Raw genomic sequence first — 18,296 nt, 5'->3', positions numbered from 1 at the left:
CAAAATATTAGGACAGGAATACAATATAAATGCAAACATAAAATCATCTCTTATTTGAAAATGGCAAAGCACACACATACCCACAAGAAATGAGTGTGGGACTCACTCCCCATACTAAACAAAAAGGTGATTAAACATAAATACATACACACTTACATATGTAAAGAGAAAGTTGTATGATACAAAAGAAAGTTTAAAGGATCGGGCTCCACAAGCAGAAATCCCTCCCCACACTCTACAAATAGATAGCAACACACACAGATAACAAAGGACCTACATTTGAGGAGCTTTTTCTAGATGTGTTCAGATAACCAACAGAGTGCCACAAGGTTCAGTTTTGGTACCATTACCCTTCTTGATCTATGTAAGTGATTTGCCTGAAGGTATGGAATCCTACCTGAATATGTTTGCAGATGATGGAAAGGTCATGAGGAAAGTGAAAAGCAAGGATGATTGCATCAACTTCCAAAGGGACTAAAAACACTCCAAAGTTGGTCTGAAACATGGTTGATAAAGTTCAACCTAAGCAAATGTAAGGGAATGAGGCTAGGACAAAGTGAAAGACAGCCTCAGTTTGAGTATTATCATCTAGCTGAAAATAAGCTTCATGATTCTATGTGTGAGAAGGACTTGGGAATCAACTTCATCACTAACCTATTGCCACAGTCCCATACTTGGATAACAGTTAGGAAAACAGAGTATCTGCTAGCAAATAACAGAGCAGTTTTCAAGTCTATGGTTAGGAAATATTTAGCTAGCTATTCATATCCTACATAAGACCAAAATTAGAACATGCCTCTTGGGTTTAGTCACTGCACCTAAAGAAGTACCAAGAGCTAATAAAGAAGGATAAGAGGAAGGCAAGAAAGATGGTACCAAAATTAAGAGAACAAAGACACAGGTAAAGGATGGAGGCTATAAATTTAGCCTACATGAAAGAGAAAAGAGTGAGGGGTGCCCTGATCACAACCTTTAAGTTTTTAAGAGATTAACAATGTGGACAGAGAACACTTTTTCAAGAGATGTAGGGATAGAGCAACCTGAGGACATAACATAAAATTAAATAAGAAACGTTAAATATAATGTAAAGAAATACTCTTAAAGTATGAGTGGTGGATACATGGAACAGAATGACTGAGGACACGATAAATGCAGACAGAATACATACATTTAAGAGGTGTACAACTCCCTTCTCATACAAATAAGTACACATAAGTAATTACAAACAGGCAAATAAGTAATCAAAGACAGGTAATTACACATGGGTCTCCATGGTGTAGTACATACTGACCATGAGTCACCATAGGCCTACCCAAAGTCAGACCCGCATGGGTTCAGATCCAGGGTGCAGCAGTTGCCTCACAGCCAATCCCAGTCAATCATTCTTCCATCTAGGCTGTTTGATAAATGGGTGCCTGGCTTAGCCTGAAGTGTGTGTGTGTGTATGTATTTATATATATTCATTTATTATACTTGACTGACGTCTCCCATGTCAGCAAGGTTGCACCAGGAAACAGATGAAGGATGGCCCATCCACTCATATACACATATATATACATAAACGTCCACACACAAGCACTTAAATATACATATCAGTGTATACATGCATATACATACACATACACAGACATATGCCAAGAAAACATACAAAAAAAAAAAGCCACTTTTGCTCACACTCAGTCTCTAGCTGTCATGTGTAATGCACTGAAACCACATCTTTCTATCCATATCCAGGCCCCACAGACCTTTCCATGGTTTACCCTAGACATTTCACGTGCCCTGCTTCAGTCCACTGACAGCACGTTGACCCCGATATAGCACATCATTTCAATTCACTCTATTCCTTGCCTGCCTCTCGCCCTTCTGTATATTCAGACCCCAATTGTTTAAAATCTTTTTCACTCCATCCATCCACCTCCAATTTGGTCTCCTGCTTCTCCTCTTTCCTTCCACCTCTGCCACATATATCCTCTTTGTCAATCTTTCCTCACTCATTCTCTCCATATGTCCAAACCATTTCAACACACCCTCATCTGCTCTCTCAACCACCTTCTCTGTTCCCTCTTTTGGAAAATTAAAAGTGGAAGGAGAGGATTTCCAGCCCCCTGCTCCTTCCCCTTTTAGCTGCCTTTTACGACATGCAGGGAATACGTGGGAAATATTCTTTCTCCCTTAACCCCAATATATAAAGATATTATACTTTTTAAAGAAACATGTCCTGGGTTAATCATGAATAAATAAACAAATACAATATATATACCTGAATTAGAAAGAGTGAAATATTACTGGGTGTAATGATGCAACTTCTCTTTGTAAAAGCCAGGCAAAAATGTTACACACACACACACACACACACACACACACACACACACACACACACATTACAAAATTTCTTATCATACTCAGATGATACACAAAAGTGTTTCACACACAGGTACAATATGGCAATCAATATAAATATGTGAATAAATATCATTTCCATACTTCCCATAGTGTCAACAATGCTATCATGTGCATCATAAGAAATAGAAAATATCCACCCTAAAAATATTACCATACACAAGGAACAACTAGTTCTCAAGATGTTATCATACAAAAGAAACAACTAGTTCTCAAAGTATCATCATACAGAAGTAACACCTGGTTTTCAAATACCTTATCAAGTTCAACAAAGACTACAAATCCTTTGATGAGCTGCAAAACTAACATTATTCCTGAGTTCTTGGAGGTTTTCCAGAGATAAATAGCCTATAGGATATAATATTCCTTTATAATCCAGCTTGGTGCTAGTTGTATTTCAAAAAGCCTACATCAAGAAACTTTGTGACAAAATTTTACAAGCAAATAAAAAGGAACTTTATAACAGTAAAGAAAAAGGATCGAGTGAGTGTACAGTTGGAATTTAGAATTATGTAATAATGTTGCCAATCAGCCAGTCTCTTTTCTCTCCTGGAGGGTTTACTCTGTAGTACTAATGTAACTGAGATAACATGCAGTTAGTGGTACTATGGATACGGTATAAAGAGTGTGTTGTAGATGAGTATTCAATAGTAACTGGTTGAGCAAACTGCTTACAAAAGTGATGCAGCTATTGAAGGGTGCATTAGCATATAATGCACATGACATCTTAACATGCTGAATTTATTCATCAAATGTTTGAAGCTTTGCTTTTGCATCTGGTATTGATTTTAACACACATAGATGTGGAGCAGCATAGTGGTAAAGTAGCTTTATAAGGTTTCACTGATTACTTTTAATGTAGTACAAAGAGCTCTCACAGAGTTCACTAAATAAACTGTTACATAGCTTTCATATTAAGTCTATGAGACTAAATCATTATGCTGCAGAGTACTGCAGGGACAAATGAAAGGAATCTGAGTGACATATCTCTTTACCTATATAATAACACAAGAAGGTAAAGCTACAATAACCATATTTGGGAGGAAAATCTCTTCTTAATATGAGGCTGAGAACAGGACTGAAAACATAAATATGTTCTACAGCACCTGAGAAATTATACAAGCTATTGGATAAGTGAAAAGCTTTTTGTTAAAATATGAAACTTGGATTTGTTATGACTGAAGGAAAGATGATGATTGTGATATTATATACACACAAGACAAAGTGAAATCTGAACTGATGAAAATAAATAGTTAACAATAAGATAATTGAGGAAAATGTTCAAGATAGGATGTGTCTCTTCAGTGTGTTGCACTGTACAGCAAGAAGTAACTAAAACAATGAGATGGCCAGTCATGAATAATGTTTTTTTTTTTTTTTTTTTTTTCATACTTTGTCGCTGTCTCCCGCGTCTGCGAGGTAGCGCAAGGAAACAGACGAAAGAAATGGCCCAAACCCCCCCCCCCATACACATGTACATACGTCCACACGCGCAAATATACATACCTACACAGCCTTCCATGGTTTACCCCAGACGCTTCACATGCCTTGATTCAATCCACTGACAGCACGTCAACCCCTGTATACCACATCGCTCCAATTCACTCTATTCCTTGCCCTCCTTTCACCCTCCTGCATGTTCAGGCCCCGATCACACAAAATCTTTTTCACTCCATCTTTCCACCTCCAATTTGGTCTCCCTCTTCTCCTCGTTCCCTCCACCTCCGACACATATATCCTCTTGGTCAATCTTTCCTCACTCATTCTCTCCATGTGCCCAAACCATTTCAAAACACCCTCTTCTGCTCTCTCAACCACGCTCTTTTTATTTCCACACATCTCTCTTACCCTTACGTTACTTACTCGATCAAACCACCTCACACCACACATTGTCCTCAAACATCTCATTTCCAGCACATCCATCCTCCTGCGCACATCTCTATCCATAGCCCACGCCTCGCAACCATACAACATTGTTGGAACCACTATTCCTTCAAACATACCCATTTTTGCTTTCCGAGATAATGTTCTCGACTTCCACACATTTTTCAAGGCTCCCAAAATTTTCGCCCCCTCCCCCACCCTATGATCCACTTCCGCTTCCATGGTTCCATCCGCTGACAGATCCACTCCCAGATATCTAAAACACTTCACTTCCTCCAGTTTTTCTCCATTCAAACTCACCTCCCAATTGACTTGACCCTCACCCCTACTGTACCTAATAACCTTGCTCTTATTCACATTTACTCTTAACTTTCTTCTTCCACACACTTTACCAAACTCAGTCACCAGCTTCTGCAGTTTCTCACATGAATCAGCCACCAGCGCTGTATCATCAGCGAACAACAACTGACTCACTTCCCAAGCTCTCTCATCCCCAACAGACTTCATACTTGCCCCTCTTTCCAGGACTCTTGCATTTACCTCCCTAACAACCCCATCCATAAACAAATTAAACAACCATGGAGACATCACACACCCCTGCCGCAAACCTACATTCACTGAGAACCAATCACTTTCCTCTCTTCCTACACGTACACATGCCTTACATCCTTTTATCGAGGATGAATAATGTGTATGGGAAAATAAAGTTTTGAACTTTCTTCAACATTGGTGATTAGTTGCAATCATAAGAAAATACAAAGAAACTGAGTAACATATCTTTTTTTAAGCTTTTTTTTTATTTTGCTTTGTCGCTGTCTCCCGCGTTAGCGAGGTAGCGCAAGGAAACAGACGAAAGAATGGCCCAACCCACCCACATACACATGTATATACATACACGTCCATACACGCAAATATACATACCTATACATCTCAACGTATACATATATATATATATATACACACAGACATATACATATATGCACATGTACATAATTCATACTGTCTCCCTTTATTCATTCCCATTGCCACCCTGCCACACATGAAATAACAACCCCCTCCCCCCCTCATGTGCACGAGGTAGTGCTAGGAAGACAACAGAGGCCCCATTCGTTCACACTCAGTCTCTAGCTGTCATGTAATAATGCACCGAAACCACAGCTCCCTTTCCACATCCAGGCCCCACAGAACTTTCTATGGTTTACCCCAGACACTTCACATGCCCTGGTTCAATCCATTGACAGCACGTCGACCCCAGCATACCACATCGTTCCAATTCACTCTATTCCTTGCATGCCTTTCACCCTCCTGCATGTTCAGGCCCCGATCACTCAAAATCTTTTTCACTCCATCTTTCCACCTCCAATTTGGTCTCCCACTTCTCGTTCCCTCCACCTCTGACACATATATCCTCTTGGTCAATCTTTCCTCACTCATTCTCTCCATGAGACCAAACCATTTCAAAACACCCTCTTCTGCTCTTTTAACCACACTCTTTTTATTACCACACATCTCTCTTACCCTATTATTACTCACTCGATCAAACCACCTCACATCACATATTGTCCTAAAACATCTCATTTCAAGCACATCCACCCTCCTCCACACAACTCTATCCATAGCCCACGCCTCGCAACCATACAACATTGTTAGAACCACTATTCCTTCAAACATACCCATTTTTGCTTTCCGAGATAATGTTCTCGACTTCCACACATTCTTCAAGGCTCCCAGAAATTTTTACCCCCTCCCCACCCCATGATTAACTTCTGCTTCCATGGTTCCATCCACTGCCAAATCCACTCCCAGATATCTAAAACACTTCACTTCCTCCAGTTTTTCTCCATTCAAACTTACCTTCCAATTGAAGGTAATTTTAAGCTGTCATACATAAAGTATAGAAACCAAAGCCTACCATCCACATCCATGCCCCCCAAGGCTATTTCAAGGTTTACATGGACCACCTCATATAATGTAATTCAACCAACTGACAGCAAGTCACTTTCACATACCAAACTGATCTAATTCATTCTGTCTAATGCAAACCTCTCAACCTACTGAGCATTCAGGCACTTATACCCTAGAGCTTCCTACATTCCATCCTTCCATCTTTTCTTGTTCTGAGAATAGTAGCAAAGAGGAACACAGTTAATCAATAAACATTTTGTGTAGTAAGCACTATGCCCTAGCTCTGACTTTTCACAAGATTCTGTTGTAAGTACTTCTACGTTGGTAAGTACTTCTCTCTCTAACACAACTTCAGACATATTGATCCTCTTTCTCAGTCTTTCTTTGCTTATCCTCTCCATAAATCAGATCCAATTCAAAACACTGGTTAGGTCTCTCAATACAAGTGCACTTACTACTAAACACATTGCTTTTACACTGTCATTCCTCGTACAACCTGCTTCACACTCCGTATCCTCCTCAGGTATTACATTTCTTACATATACATCCTCACATACATACACACACTCTACATGAATAAGAAAAATGATTACTCAACATCCTTTATAAACAATTCATCCACTCTACTTTAAACTATGCATCATATGCCTGGTGTTTCACCTTCTCAAAAGCAAATATAACAAAGCTGTAAACCACACAATATAATGCATTCAGAGCAATCACTGGCTGCCGAGCAATCGCAGATACACAGCATCCAGCACCTTCACAATGTTACAAAGATCCTCTCGTTACAGTCCTCCCTTAACATGCTTGGCACTCGCTTCTAAGTGACAGCACTAGACCCTTCTCTTCCATACCACTCTATACCTAATCACCATCCCCCCCATAAAAATAAAAAGTTTACCCCTGCCTCACACTTAAGTAACCTCTACTTACACACTCCCTCTCCATAAATATAACACTGACGAAACACCTACACACTAACATAACCTAGCCAGATTTTAAAAAAATTGACCTCCAATTTCAGTTTAGACTCACTGACTTCCCATCTTTGTTTAAAACTCCAACCCTCCAGACAAAAACCCATCAGAAATAACACTCCCCAGACAAACATGGTTTATACTTTTCCACCTATGCTCTGGACATCACACATCACTATAATACTACAAACACCATTTCAACATATTCAAAGACCCTTTGTGCCCATGATGCAACTACCATAAAGAAGACAATGAGCCCTTACAACTCAATTGCTCTCTCTCTCTCTGAAGAAACCCCAACTTACAACAATGCTCAGCTGTCACAGACACAAAATATCAACATTTCTTTAAATTTTTGAACCACTCAGATCAAAGTTACTATTTCATTTTCATCAGTTTAAGAATCTTTTCCTTTTTTCTAAAACATGAAAAATCAATAATATAAGTAAATTTGTTAAGATGAATATATATATAATTATAGCACAGAATTTCCTTTACCTTCAACAATTTCATCCTAACAGCATCATTTACAAATTCAGTAACTATAACAGCAGACAGTACTTTTCAAGGGCATAACTTCCTGCCTGACCTAAGTGATGAACATTTTACTTTAAGAAAATGAAAAGCATCTCTATATCCCATTTGATGCAAGTCCTCCAAAACTTCAGCTGGGGGTGGTATGAGGGCACGGACTAGTCGTATCACATTTGATAGTGTCACAGCCATCTCTTCTTTTGCAAGGCTTATATAAACAGGTCTTTTTGCGCTATTTCGAGGACAGATATCAACTAAGCTGTCAAATGGACTTATGGTAATGGTTGGTTGCTGGATAATGGGAAGGTTATTACTAAATCCTCCATCTATGTATTTCTCTCCACGAAAGACTGGATATTTACGACCCGAGAACACTGGGATAAAGCAAGAACACAAAAGACATTGGATTAACTCTTCTTTTGATTCCCAGCTTGAGACCAATACATTTTCAGCACTACTAACCTTAGTCAGGGACACAAACAGTCTATCATTGGCCCTTAAATGAGCATCAGGAGGTAAGGCTTCTAGACCCAGTTTTAAGTAATCCTCAATGTTGAAGTTGGGGTTAAATGGGCCCATTTTCCATCTGTGAGCTTCAATTGCTGTTTCCATAAAGCTAGATTTCATAGTTTCCAATGGCACATTACATACCAAACAAGCTGCCAGAATTGCACCAGCAGATGCCCCAGCCATGTCTGTCCTCTTAAATAGATTTGGCCAATGTTGCTTGAGGCACTCAACAGCACCAAGTTGATAAATGCCTAAGAAGCCAGAGCCAGACAGCGACACACAAGCCCTCCTAAAATGGCATAAGCCTTCAGACTTAGATAAAAATTTGGAACCTCTATATGCTAAAGACAAAAGAGAAATGTGTCACCTATGGTAAAGATACTAGACTACGAGATAACATAAAATCTCTACACGAGAGAATATCTGAAATCTTTATGCATTATGTGAAAATATCCTTAGCTCACAAGGACTTCATCATAATATCTACAATGACACATACTTGCTACTAAAATAAAACTGTAAAAGAATTCTGATACAGTATTGTACAGATATAAACACCTACACCAGTTCAACACTGCTCATTTTTTCTGCACAAAGAAATGTTTTTATTTATAATATGCTGATAGCATCAATACTGAGAGGAATCTTAGTTGAAATGTTCCAGTTTCTGTATAAAATCAATTTTATAATACTATCTCCTACTATATATTTACAACAATCTTGTCATGACACAAGAATCATGACGAACTGATTCACAATTCACAACTGTCTTCTGTTCTCCACTAACATAAATCAGAATTTGGCATACAATCTACCACTGCATGATGAATACTGACAAGATACTCTTAGTCAACAGCACAGGGAAAAAAAAAAAGATAGCAAAGTTGCAAGATTGCAGTAAATAATACAAGAGAAAAGTGAAGGAGTTCTCAAGAAATTTTACAAATGCACAAGGTACTAGTTCTACTTTATCACAAATCTAATCAGCCATCTACCTGTGTGTATAACCAAAAGGATACAGGATACGTAAACTCTTATTTGAGGCTCACCGTGTCACATGGGTACACCAGCCATGGTCCCAAAATTTGTTTTCTATGGTATCAGGAATGCCTAACCATTTTCTATCACATTACATGATCCTTATCTTGATGGGCTTACCCTTAGTGCCCATAAATCCCATGTTTTAGAGGGGTGGCAGACCATGTGTGTGAATCTGAAAGTGTAGCTCTGCTGTATGTTACATCAGACCACCTGCCCAAGCCAGCAATCAATCAGCATCTTTGTCGCTGGCTGCATTAGCTGATGAGCATCAAGTTTACTGCTGCAGTTCCACTCAACTTGTAATCACAGTATTGTGATACTCTTGCTCATTTTCTGCCATACTTCTGCAGTTTGTCTTCATTATAAGCTCTTGTGATGGTAATATGCAGCCTAGTGAATAATTGTAGATAAGCTGAAAAAGGTGGAAGCAAAGCCAAAGATATACAAGGGACAATGCTAATGCATTATGGGTCCACCTCATATTTGAGGCTGTTTTAATAACTTGGGAATGGACAATATTATGGTTATTTTTGATGGTTTTGGACTTGTGGTGTTTATATTCAACGTGATGCTCATCTTGCTATGCTTGTGAGTTCTGGGGATAACAAACTTTGCTATTAAATAAAACACCAAACAAAAAGTTACGCTACATTAAGTACACTGATTTATGACAATATCAAGCATAGTGTGTGCCCCAAATCATTTCATAGCATTCATGGTGTTGTATATCCGAAAAACATGTAAGGACTGATCTAGCTTAGCAGACAGAGTGCCACAACACAACCTGATAAATGTGATACAGGACCATCTGTCAAAAAATTGACAAAATAAAGCAGGCTGTTCATGAACATGTAAACTATTTACTGTGAGTGTCTATTCACTACAGTAGGACCAAAAGTCAAAACAGGAAATATCCTCAAACTGGCCTCAATATCAACAACCTCTAAAATAGTACCATTTGTGGATGAAAAACAATCATAAGTGAGCAACAGCTTGAACCCTCCAAAAGTGACATCCGTACTTATTAACAATGTGAATATTGAAAATAGCAATTTAAGTAAAGAAACTGACAATGAACCAATTGGACAACTTAAAAACAGACAATGTAGAGCATGAAACATGTCAAAGCAGCTCAAAACACTCTAAAGTCTTATAAGATCATCCAGGACTCAGCATTTGCTCTGATCTGCATCGATTCGCAGCAAGTAGTGCCAATCCCAAAACTTACTACAAGTGTACAGTACTACAAAAGAAAATATACAATTTTGGTGTACATAAAAATAAAAGAGGCGAGTTTCAATGTATGTCTGGAAAGAGACTGTGGGAAGCATTTATCAGCATATACTACGAGCTGTGTCAACCACTACATTAATATCAGTACTGACAGTGACATGGAAACATTAATATTGTTTTATGATGACTCTGGAGACCACACTAAAAGCATAAACATGGTTCTTGTCTGCCTTTAGAAAATTCATCAAGAAAGGTTTAATATAAGAGAACATTACTTTTGTGGTACATGGCCATTCTTATTTACCCTATGATAGGAATGTTGGCCATACTGAAAGGAAACAAACTGAAGCAGAAATGTATTCAGAAGACCACTATGTAAACCTGTATTACGGTTGAAGAAAACCAAGTCCTTTTATTGTGATTAAAATGGGCTGGCCCACATTCCTGGCATTTGATATACTTCAGGAATCAAACTCCAAGACAACAACAAGAGCAAGCTCCAAGGATGGCAGGGTGTTTGTTTATTCTAATAAATAAAAGCGAGGCTTTGCCATTAAACCAAGTCAGCAGCACACAGCTCCTGTTCAAATACAGCAGCAGAATGGCATGTCAAGATTATATAACCAGAAAGCCTTTAACCTTTCTTACAGGGTTTTGCCTGAGAAGTATCAAAAATCAGTTGAGAAAGTGCAGAACCTCAAAGTCTTGCTCATGTACATGCCACTACATCACAAGGACCTCACTACACTATAAGAGTGTGTTGATGATACTTAAGCCATTGAAAAGGTTTTACCAGACAAGGATGAGGGATAGTATTGATTTCACATTCATTCACACTGAGAGATAAGTGAAAAGCATTGGCAGTCAGTGTAAATACAGTATTATATTATTTCGACTTCTCTGCATAAGTCACATTCATTTCTCTACCTATCTATTTATCAATCTATATCTCTGACGCATGTTCCCTCCAGGAGCTCCCATCAAGGGGGTGGCCACAGCAAATGAGTCTCCACTTATCCCTGTCCTTACATGTCTCTCCTCAAATTCACCATTCCACACATTCTTCCATTCTATTTTCCCATGTCACAAGAGTTCATCCTCTCACACCAACCTCTTAACTGTACTTTCATACACTCTCCTTGTAAACTCCCATTCTACCACTTCACAATTCATTCCCTTTCCATACCACATCTCTTATACACCCCCTCATCTTTTTTCTTCATTCCATCTAGTCATACTATATTCTCCTTTTAACTCATTTCCACAGCCTGGATTCTTGACCACTGAGACTTATTCCATGTTCATGTTTTGACTGCATAGGTATGGGATGGGAGGACTATACTGTCCCTAAATCCTTTCTTCACTTCCATACTTACACCTTTGCCCTTCACTGTTCTCTTAAGAGGTCCAGTAACTCTTCTACCTACCCTGTACTGCTCTTTCCCTTATCTCTCCTTCCCTATCACCACACTTACCTAAGATAGCTACTAAATACTTAAATTGTCACTTCCAGTCTTTCTTCCCCAAGTATATAAAACAAATAAGTACACTTCTTTCACTCTGTGGGGTTTTGCAAAATCTACACTTTCACTCTGTTTCCTTTCAGACACCATTACTTTGCTTTTATTTGCATTATATTCAGTCACTCATGCTTACACACATCATAAAAAACACATAGCCTTTTGCTACTCCTCTTCACTCTCAGCAAACAACACAGTATCATCTGCGAAACAGGCTTGTCACTAGCCACCATATCTCACCACCACACTACATCTCTGAACCCCACTTCCCTAGTTTTACTTTCACCTCTTATCACTCCATTCATGTATGTGTTAGAAATGCCATGGTGATATCACACAGCCCTGTCTCAAACGCACAGGTATACCAAAACTTCAGCTCAACTCTCCATCCACTCTTAGACATGCATTTGCTACTCTGTAGAAGGCTTTCACACCATCCAACAGTTGTCCCATTGCCACATACATCCTTAGCACATCCCAACAAGCATTCCACTCAACTCTTTCAAACACTCTCTCATGACCATTAAAAGATGAATAAAGCTTCTTACCTTTCACTAAATACTTTTCCAGTCGTGTTCATCGCAAAAATCAAATTCACACATCCCCAGCCTTTACTAATACCCCCTTACTCCTCACTTATTCTGCATTCAGTAACTTCCATCACTCTGTCAAACAACTCTCCTGCATACACTTTTCCTGTTATACTTAACAGACTTATTCCCCTGTAATTGCTATATATATATCCTTAGTACCTTTTCCTTTAAATAAAGGAACAATGACAGCTTTCACCCAGTCCTCAGACACAACCTTCTGCTTTCATGCTACATCACATATCAAATGCATCCACTGTATCACAGTTTTTCCCCATACTTCAGCTTTTCAGGTGTAATCCCATGATTATTGTCCTTTCTATCTTCCTTCTTGTTATAGGCCCATGCATTTGTATCCTTTTTCCTCCATACCCATACATGCAACAACTGCTGCCTCACCTTCACCCAGATTCATCAGTTTTCAAAAATACTCTTTTCATCTTCCTTTTGCCTCCTCCTTCCAACAACTCCCCTCCCTTATTTCTCACATTAATATTTCCACTCTTACATCCCTCTCTTTCCTTTTTCACCTCTTTCCAATATCAATTTCTTATTTTCCATTAGCTTTTCACTCAACTTTCTTCCAAAATCTTCATCTGCACCTTCACTTATTTCTCTTTACAGCATAAAGTGCAAAAATGGCATGGCAATATAAAAAAGTTTCCTTAATATGACTTGAGACCTTAACATTTGAGGATCTTCAAAATAAGCGCTTGAAATATAAAAATACTACCATCTGGAAATAAAGACAAGGTATGACTAACAATACAGATTACAGCTGTCAGTTGCTCGCTACCTCTTTGCATTTTAAGGTTGATTTAATTCATTTACTAATGACTAGTTTAAGATATATTCAGTATCAAAATATATATCCTCTGTTATACATTACAAGCCTGAGTTTTTGGATTATGCTCCTAAAACGCTTATATATGTCAGTGGTTATAACTTTTGCATTCCTGTTCCTCCAATCAGAGTCTATGTGTATGATGTTTCAGTTTGGAGTTTTCAATGTGCGCAAGTTACAGATGTAATATCAATATCCCTGAAGTACTCTAAAGCATGTTTTATTTCCTCTTCTAAGCATATATGAGCCAAAAGTTTTGGAGAGCCTCATTCTGTCAGCAGAGCAGCCTGTAATGTTTATTTACATTCAGTCAGCTGACTGATTAAGCAGTGAATGAGTTGCTATTCAATGCTTGTGGCTCTTTAAATTGTTTTGATTGTGACATCGTTGATATATTATTATATGCCAAAGGTTTTGTGATAAGCTGCTGAAACGACTTTATACTGTATGCCAGTGTACAGTGTTTGAACTAGACCTTCTTCATTCACAGTCCATGTACATGATATATATTTGAGCTTTTATTTTCATTTCTAGGAAAGTTTCATGTATCATATTAACACGTGATAGTCATAAGCATACTTTTTATCCTCTTCCAGGTATGTATGGGTTGGAAGTTTGGATGGCTGCCTTCTGATAACATGCAGCATGTAGTGTTTGTTTAATCAACTGACTGATTATACAGTAAGTGAGTCACCATTTAAATGTCATAGATCTTTAACTTTGTGTTTTCAGTGATATTTCTATCATTAGTCAACTAATCTGTTAAAATCTATATTACTAAGATACTTTATTTTCCTTCTATGCTGATATAGTGAAATGCAACAGATGAAGATCAGTTGTTATATAAAGAATTCATATGACTAAAACAACCCAAATGGAGAAACTGTAAATGCAGACAATAAAGGAAGCTTAAAAATTTGTATAATCAGAAAAATAACAAGAAACCCACAAATGTAGAAATTCCTCCCTGACTTGCACAAGTATGGAGGCATTCATACATACAAAACACAAAACATCAGATTTCATGTGAAAAAAATTCATGTAATAGTCAAATTTATTCAAAAGGCTGGGGAGAAATAACAATTGGGGAAAAAAGGAAATACAAGGGTAAAACTACATAAAGCTAAATAAAACTTTAATACATAAACTGGGCATTGTATCTCTGATTAGAATAATGAACAATGTTAAAGGAAGTTCTCTGAAATCTCAAATGAAGAGAATTTATGGGTACCAATTGCAAAATATGGAGAAAAGGGGTCAGATAAAAGAAAGAGGGATATTGTTTAACATTTGTCAAAAAATTAAAGTGTTAACTTTAATACTGTTAGCTGTGAGCCAATTTCTCTTACCTGTTGAAATATGGACCCATAATAACTGTGGTTCATACACGCAGCCACTTCACTGTGTGTTTGTATATGCATTTGTATAGGTGTGTCTGTGTGTAAAAAGTGTATTCAGCATCTTCAGTAGTATATCCAGCTGACAGTCATTTCACTTACTTGAAAACGATCATGTACTGTACACTTTCTCTGATACGTTAACATTATCATGTTCAAAAAGGACTGCAAGTTGTCGCTAAATTACATCAAAACCTTAGCCTGGAGAGAGCAACACTTGTAAAAGCATACTACAGTCCTGAGAGTCAAGAGCACAACAACTTGCATATATATATATATATATATATATATATATATATATATAGATATTGAAGGAAAAAAAAGACACGTTCTGGAAAAGCTAGGTTTAGTTAACAACCCATGGTGTGACTCGAGTTCATACCATCAACATAACATGGTGGTGAAAAGGCTGCATGTTTTTGAGACTAAGGTGCAATGTGTATACAGCAAGCTATGATCAGCTTAAAATTTCTAGCTTTTAAGCCTGGTTGAACTCTGAATGTTCCACAATAATTACAAGGTTAAACCTGCATGCATGGTACTCATCTGTTATGTTGTAGCTTCCTCCGCTTTCTAAGAAAACGGAGTGCATCATTGTATCCTAAGTGATAGTATTGATTGAGTATATGTGGGGGTGGAGGCATCAAGGTTCTATATAAGCGACGAGCATTAGCATATGTGATATTCATACCATGGTTTGCCCACTTAAGGTGGCCCAAAACTTGCTTCTCCTCAGGGCAGATGTCCACATCTCCACTCAGGGGACTAATGGAAATGGTGTGAGTACCAACTACTGGCAGTCTGTTTGAGTATCCACCATCAATATATCTTTCCCCATGAAGAAGGGGTGGCTGCATTCCAGAGAATCCCAAGATGAAACACGAGCACCTCAGAGTTTGAATTAGATCATTCCGAGACTCCCAGTCGGAAAAAATTACATTTGACATGTCTCGCATCCGAGTAACTGACACATGGAGACGACCTTTAGCCCTGATATGTGCATCTTCAGGCAATAATTCAAGCCCAGTCTTTAAATAATCTTCAAATCTAAATCTTGGACTAAAAGCTCCTATTGTCCATTTCCTAGCTTCAGTTGCAGTACGAAGAAATCCAGCTCTGACATTATTCAGAGGCATATCACAAACAACTGATGCTCCAATCAAGGCACCTGCTGATGCTCCAGATATAACAGCATTGCATAATAAGCTTGGAGAGAAGCATTTCAGACAGTCCATAGCTCCTATTAGGTATACTCCTAAGAATCCACATCCTGATAGTGACACACACACATTCCTAAAATAAGATGAAAGGCAATTTTTCATCGAGTCAAATATTATTCAGCTAAACTAACATTATCCTTCTTATGCATTATTTGATAAGCATAATGCCCTAAGACAGATCAATTCAAGGATTTCAAATATTTTTACTGTACTTTTTTTTTTTTTCAAACTATTCGCCATTTCCCACGTTAGCGAGGTAGCGTTAAGAACAGAGAACTGGGCCACTGAGGGAATATCCTCACCTGGCCCCCTTCTCTGTTCCTTCTTTTGGAAAAAAAAAAAAAAAAGAAAAAAAAAAAATTGAGAGGGGAGGATTTCCAGCCCCCCGCTCCCTCCCCTTTTAGTCGCCTTCTACGACACGCAGGGAATACGTGGGAAGTATTCTTTCTCCCCTATCCCCAGGGATAAATTACTATACTGTACTATATACTATTATTATTATTATCATTATTATTATTATTATCATTATTATTATCATTATTATTATTTACCCCTGGGGATAAGGGAGAAAGAATACTTCCCACGTATTCCCTGCATGTCGTAGAAGGCGACTTAAAGGGATGGGAGCGGGGGGCTGGAAATCCTCCCCTCTTGTTTTTAGTTTTCCTAATGAAGGAACAGAGGAGAGGGCCAAGTGAGGATATTCCCTCAAAGGCTCAGTCCTCTGTTCTTAACGCTACCTTGCTGACGCGGGATATGGCGGATAGTATGAAAAAAAAAACATTATTATTATTATTACTATCATCATTATCATTATCAATATCATTATAATAATCATGATAATGATTATTATTTCATTTTCTTTATCATACTTAATTGCCCGCGTCAGCGAAGTAGCGCCAGGAAACAGACGAAGAATGGCCCATCCACTCATATAGGGTTGTACAGAGGAGGGTGGATGTGTTGGAAGTGAAATGCTTGAGGATAATATGTGGTGTGAGGTGGTTTGATCAAGTAAGTAATGAAAAGGGTAAGAGAGAGATGTGTGGAAACAAAAAAAGTGTGGTTGAGAGAGTAGAAAAGGGTGTGTTGAAATGGTTTGGACATATGGAGAGAATGAGTGAGGAAAGATTGACAAAGAGGATGTATGTGTTAGAGGTGGAGGGAACAAGAAGTGGGAGACCAAATTGGAATTGGAAGGATGGAGTGAAAAGAGTGAGAGGCATGCAAAGAATAGAGTGAATTGGAATGATGTGGTATACTGGGGTCAATGTGCTGTCAGTGGACTGAAACAGGGCATGTGAAGCATCTGGGGTAAACTATGGAAAGGTCTGTGGGGCTTGGATATGGATAGGGAGCTGTGGTTTGGTGCATTACACACGACAGCTAGAGACTGAGTGTCATTTCCCACATCAGCTTACTCCTTTGCAATTCCCATTTAATTTTCTTTTCTTTCCACCTTTTTGTTAAGTAGGAAAATGCTGTCTTTCGTGATTCACATATTTTATCTGAAGGAGACATACGAGAAGCTACAGATTGTTTTGGAAATGGTTGATACCATAGACATCAATGGATTATGTACGGAGATATGAGTTTTGTACATGCTACTTGCTTAGCAGTCTCAGTACATGAAAATACCATGCATTTTATGTGAGTGGGATAGTAGAGCAAAAAATCAATACAGTAAAAAGGGGGAAGCTAGAAATTCCAGGTTCAAAGAAAATCAAAAACTGATTGAGCTCTATAAAGTTTTGTTATCACCACTCCATATACATTTGCACTGATGAAGCAGTTTGGCAAAGCGCTACTAGGTCAGGAAACTGCTTCTTATACATCTACAGTAATTTCCAAAACTTACCTATGAAAAAGTGAAAGAAAGCATCTTTGTTGGACCTCTAATAAAATTGATAAAGGCTGAGGAGCTTGAAGGAGCAATGAACACGGCAGAGAAAGAAGCTTGGAATGAATTCAAGAATGTAATCCTAAACTTTCTGGGTAATCACAAAGATCCCAACTACAAGGACATCATCAGAGAAATGCTCTATAGATTTGAAAAACTTTGCTGCTACATGAATTTGAAAATTCATGTCCTTTACTCGCATATGAACTACTTTCCTGAAAACCTGGGTAGTATGTGCAAGGAACATGGGAAAACATTCCACCAAGACATCAAAACTACGGGAAAAGACATTAAGGAAGGTGGTGGGATGTTAGCATGATGGCAGATTACTGTTGGTC

General features: G+C 38.3%; 2 protein-coding genes across 3 annotated transcripts in view; both read right to left on the bottom strand.

The window, feature by feature from the left end:
- LOC139766913 (adrenodoxin-like) overlaps window positions 1-18,296 on the bottom strand; it is a 33,696-nt gene that overhangs the window by 9,721 nt on the left and 5,679 nt on the right. Inside the window, exon 4 of one of the 2 annotated variants that reach the window (XM_071695946.1) lies at window positions 15,236-16,131. The exons of the other annotated variant lie outside the window; for it this stretch is intronic. Within the exon in view, the coding sequence (XP_071552047.1) occupies window positions 15,381-16,131 (751 nt within the window). The 3' untranslated portion in view covers window positions 15,236-15,380. Of the gene's footprint in view, window positions 1-15,235; window positions 16,132-18,296 lie in introns of those variants that run through there. 2 annotated transcript variants of the gene reach the window in all.
- On the bottom strand, window positions 6,656-15,088 carry LOC139766915 (1-acylglycerol-3-phosphate O-acyltransferase Pnpla3-like). The gene has a single exon (XM_071695949.1). The coding sequence runs from the start codon at window positions 8,394-8,396 to the stop codon at window positions 7,734-7,736; it is 663 nt and encodes a 220-aa protein (XP_071552050.1). The 5' UTR covers window positions 8,397-15,088; the 3' UTR covers window positions 6,656-7,733.

The sequence above is a fragment of the Panulirus ornatus genome, chromosome 58 (assembly GCF_036320965.1).
Source record: "Panulirus ornatus isolate Po-2019 chromosome 58, ASM3632096v1, whole genome shotgun sequence".
Classification (NCBI taxonomy): Eukaryota; Metazoa; Arthropoda; class Malacostraca; order Decapoda; family Palinuridae; genus Panulirus; species Panulirus ornatus.
Note: the sequence above shows the minus strand (reverse complement) of the source record. Positions and strands in the feature narration are given on the sequence as shown.

Excerpts from the sequence above, each read along its gene's own strand:
- LOC139766915 (XM_071695949.1), bottom strand. The coding sequence starts at position 8,396 with ATGGCTGGGGCATCTGCTGGTGCAATTCTGGCAGCTTGTTTGGTATGT.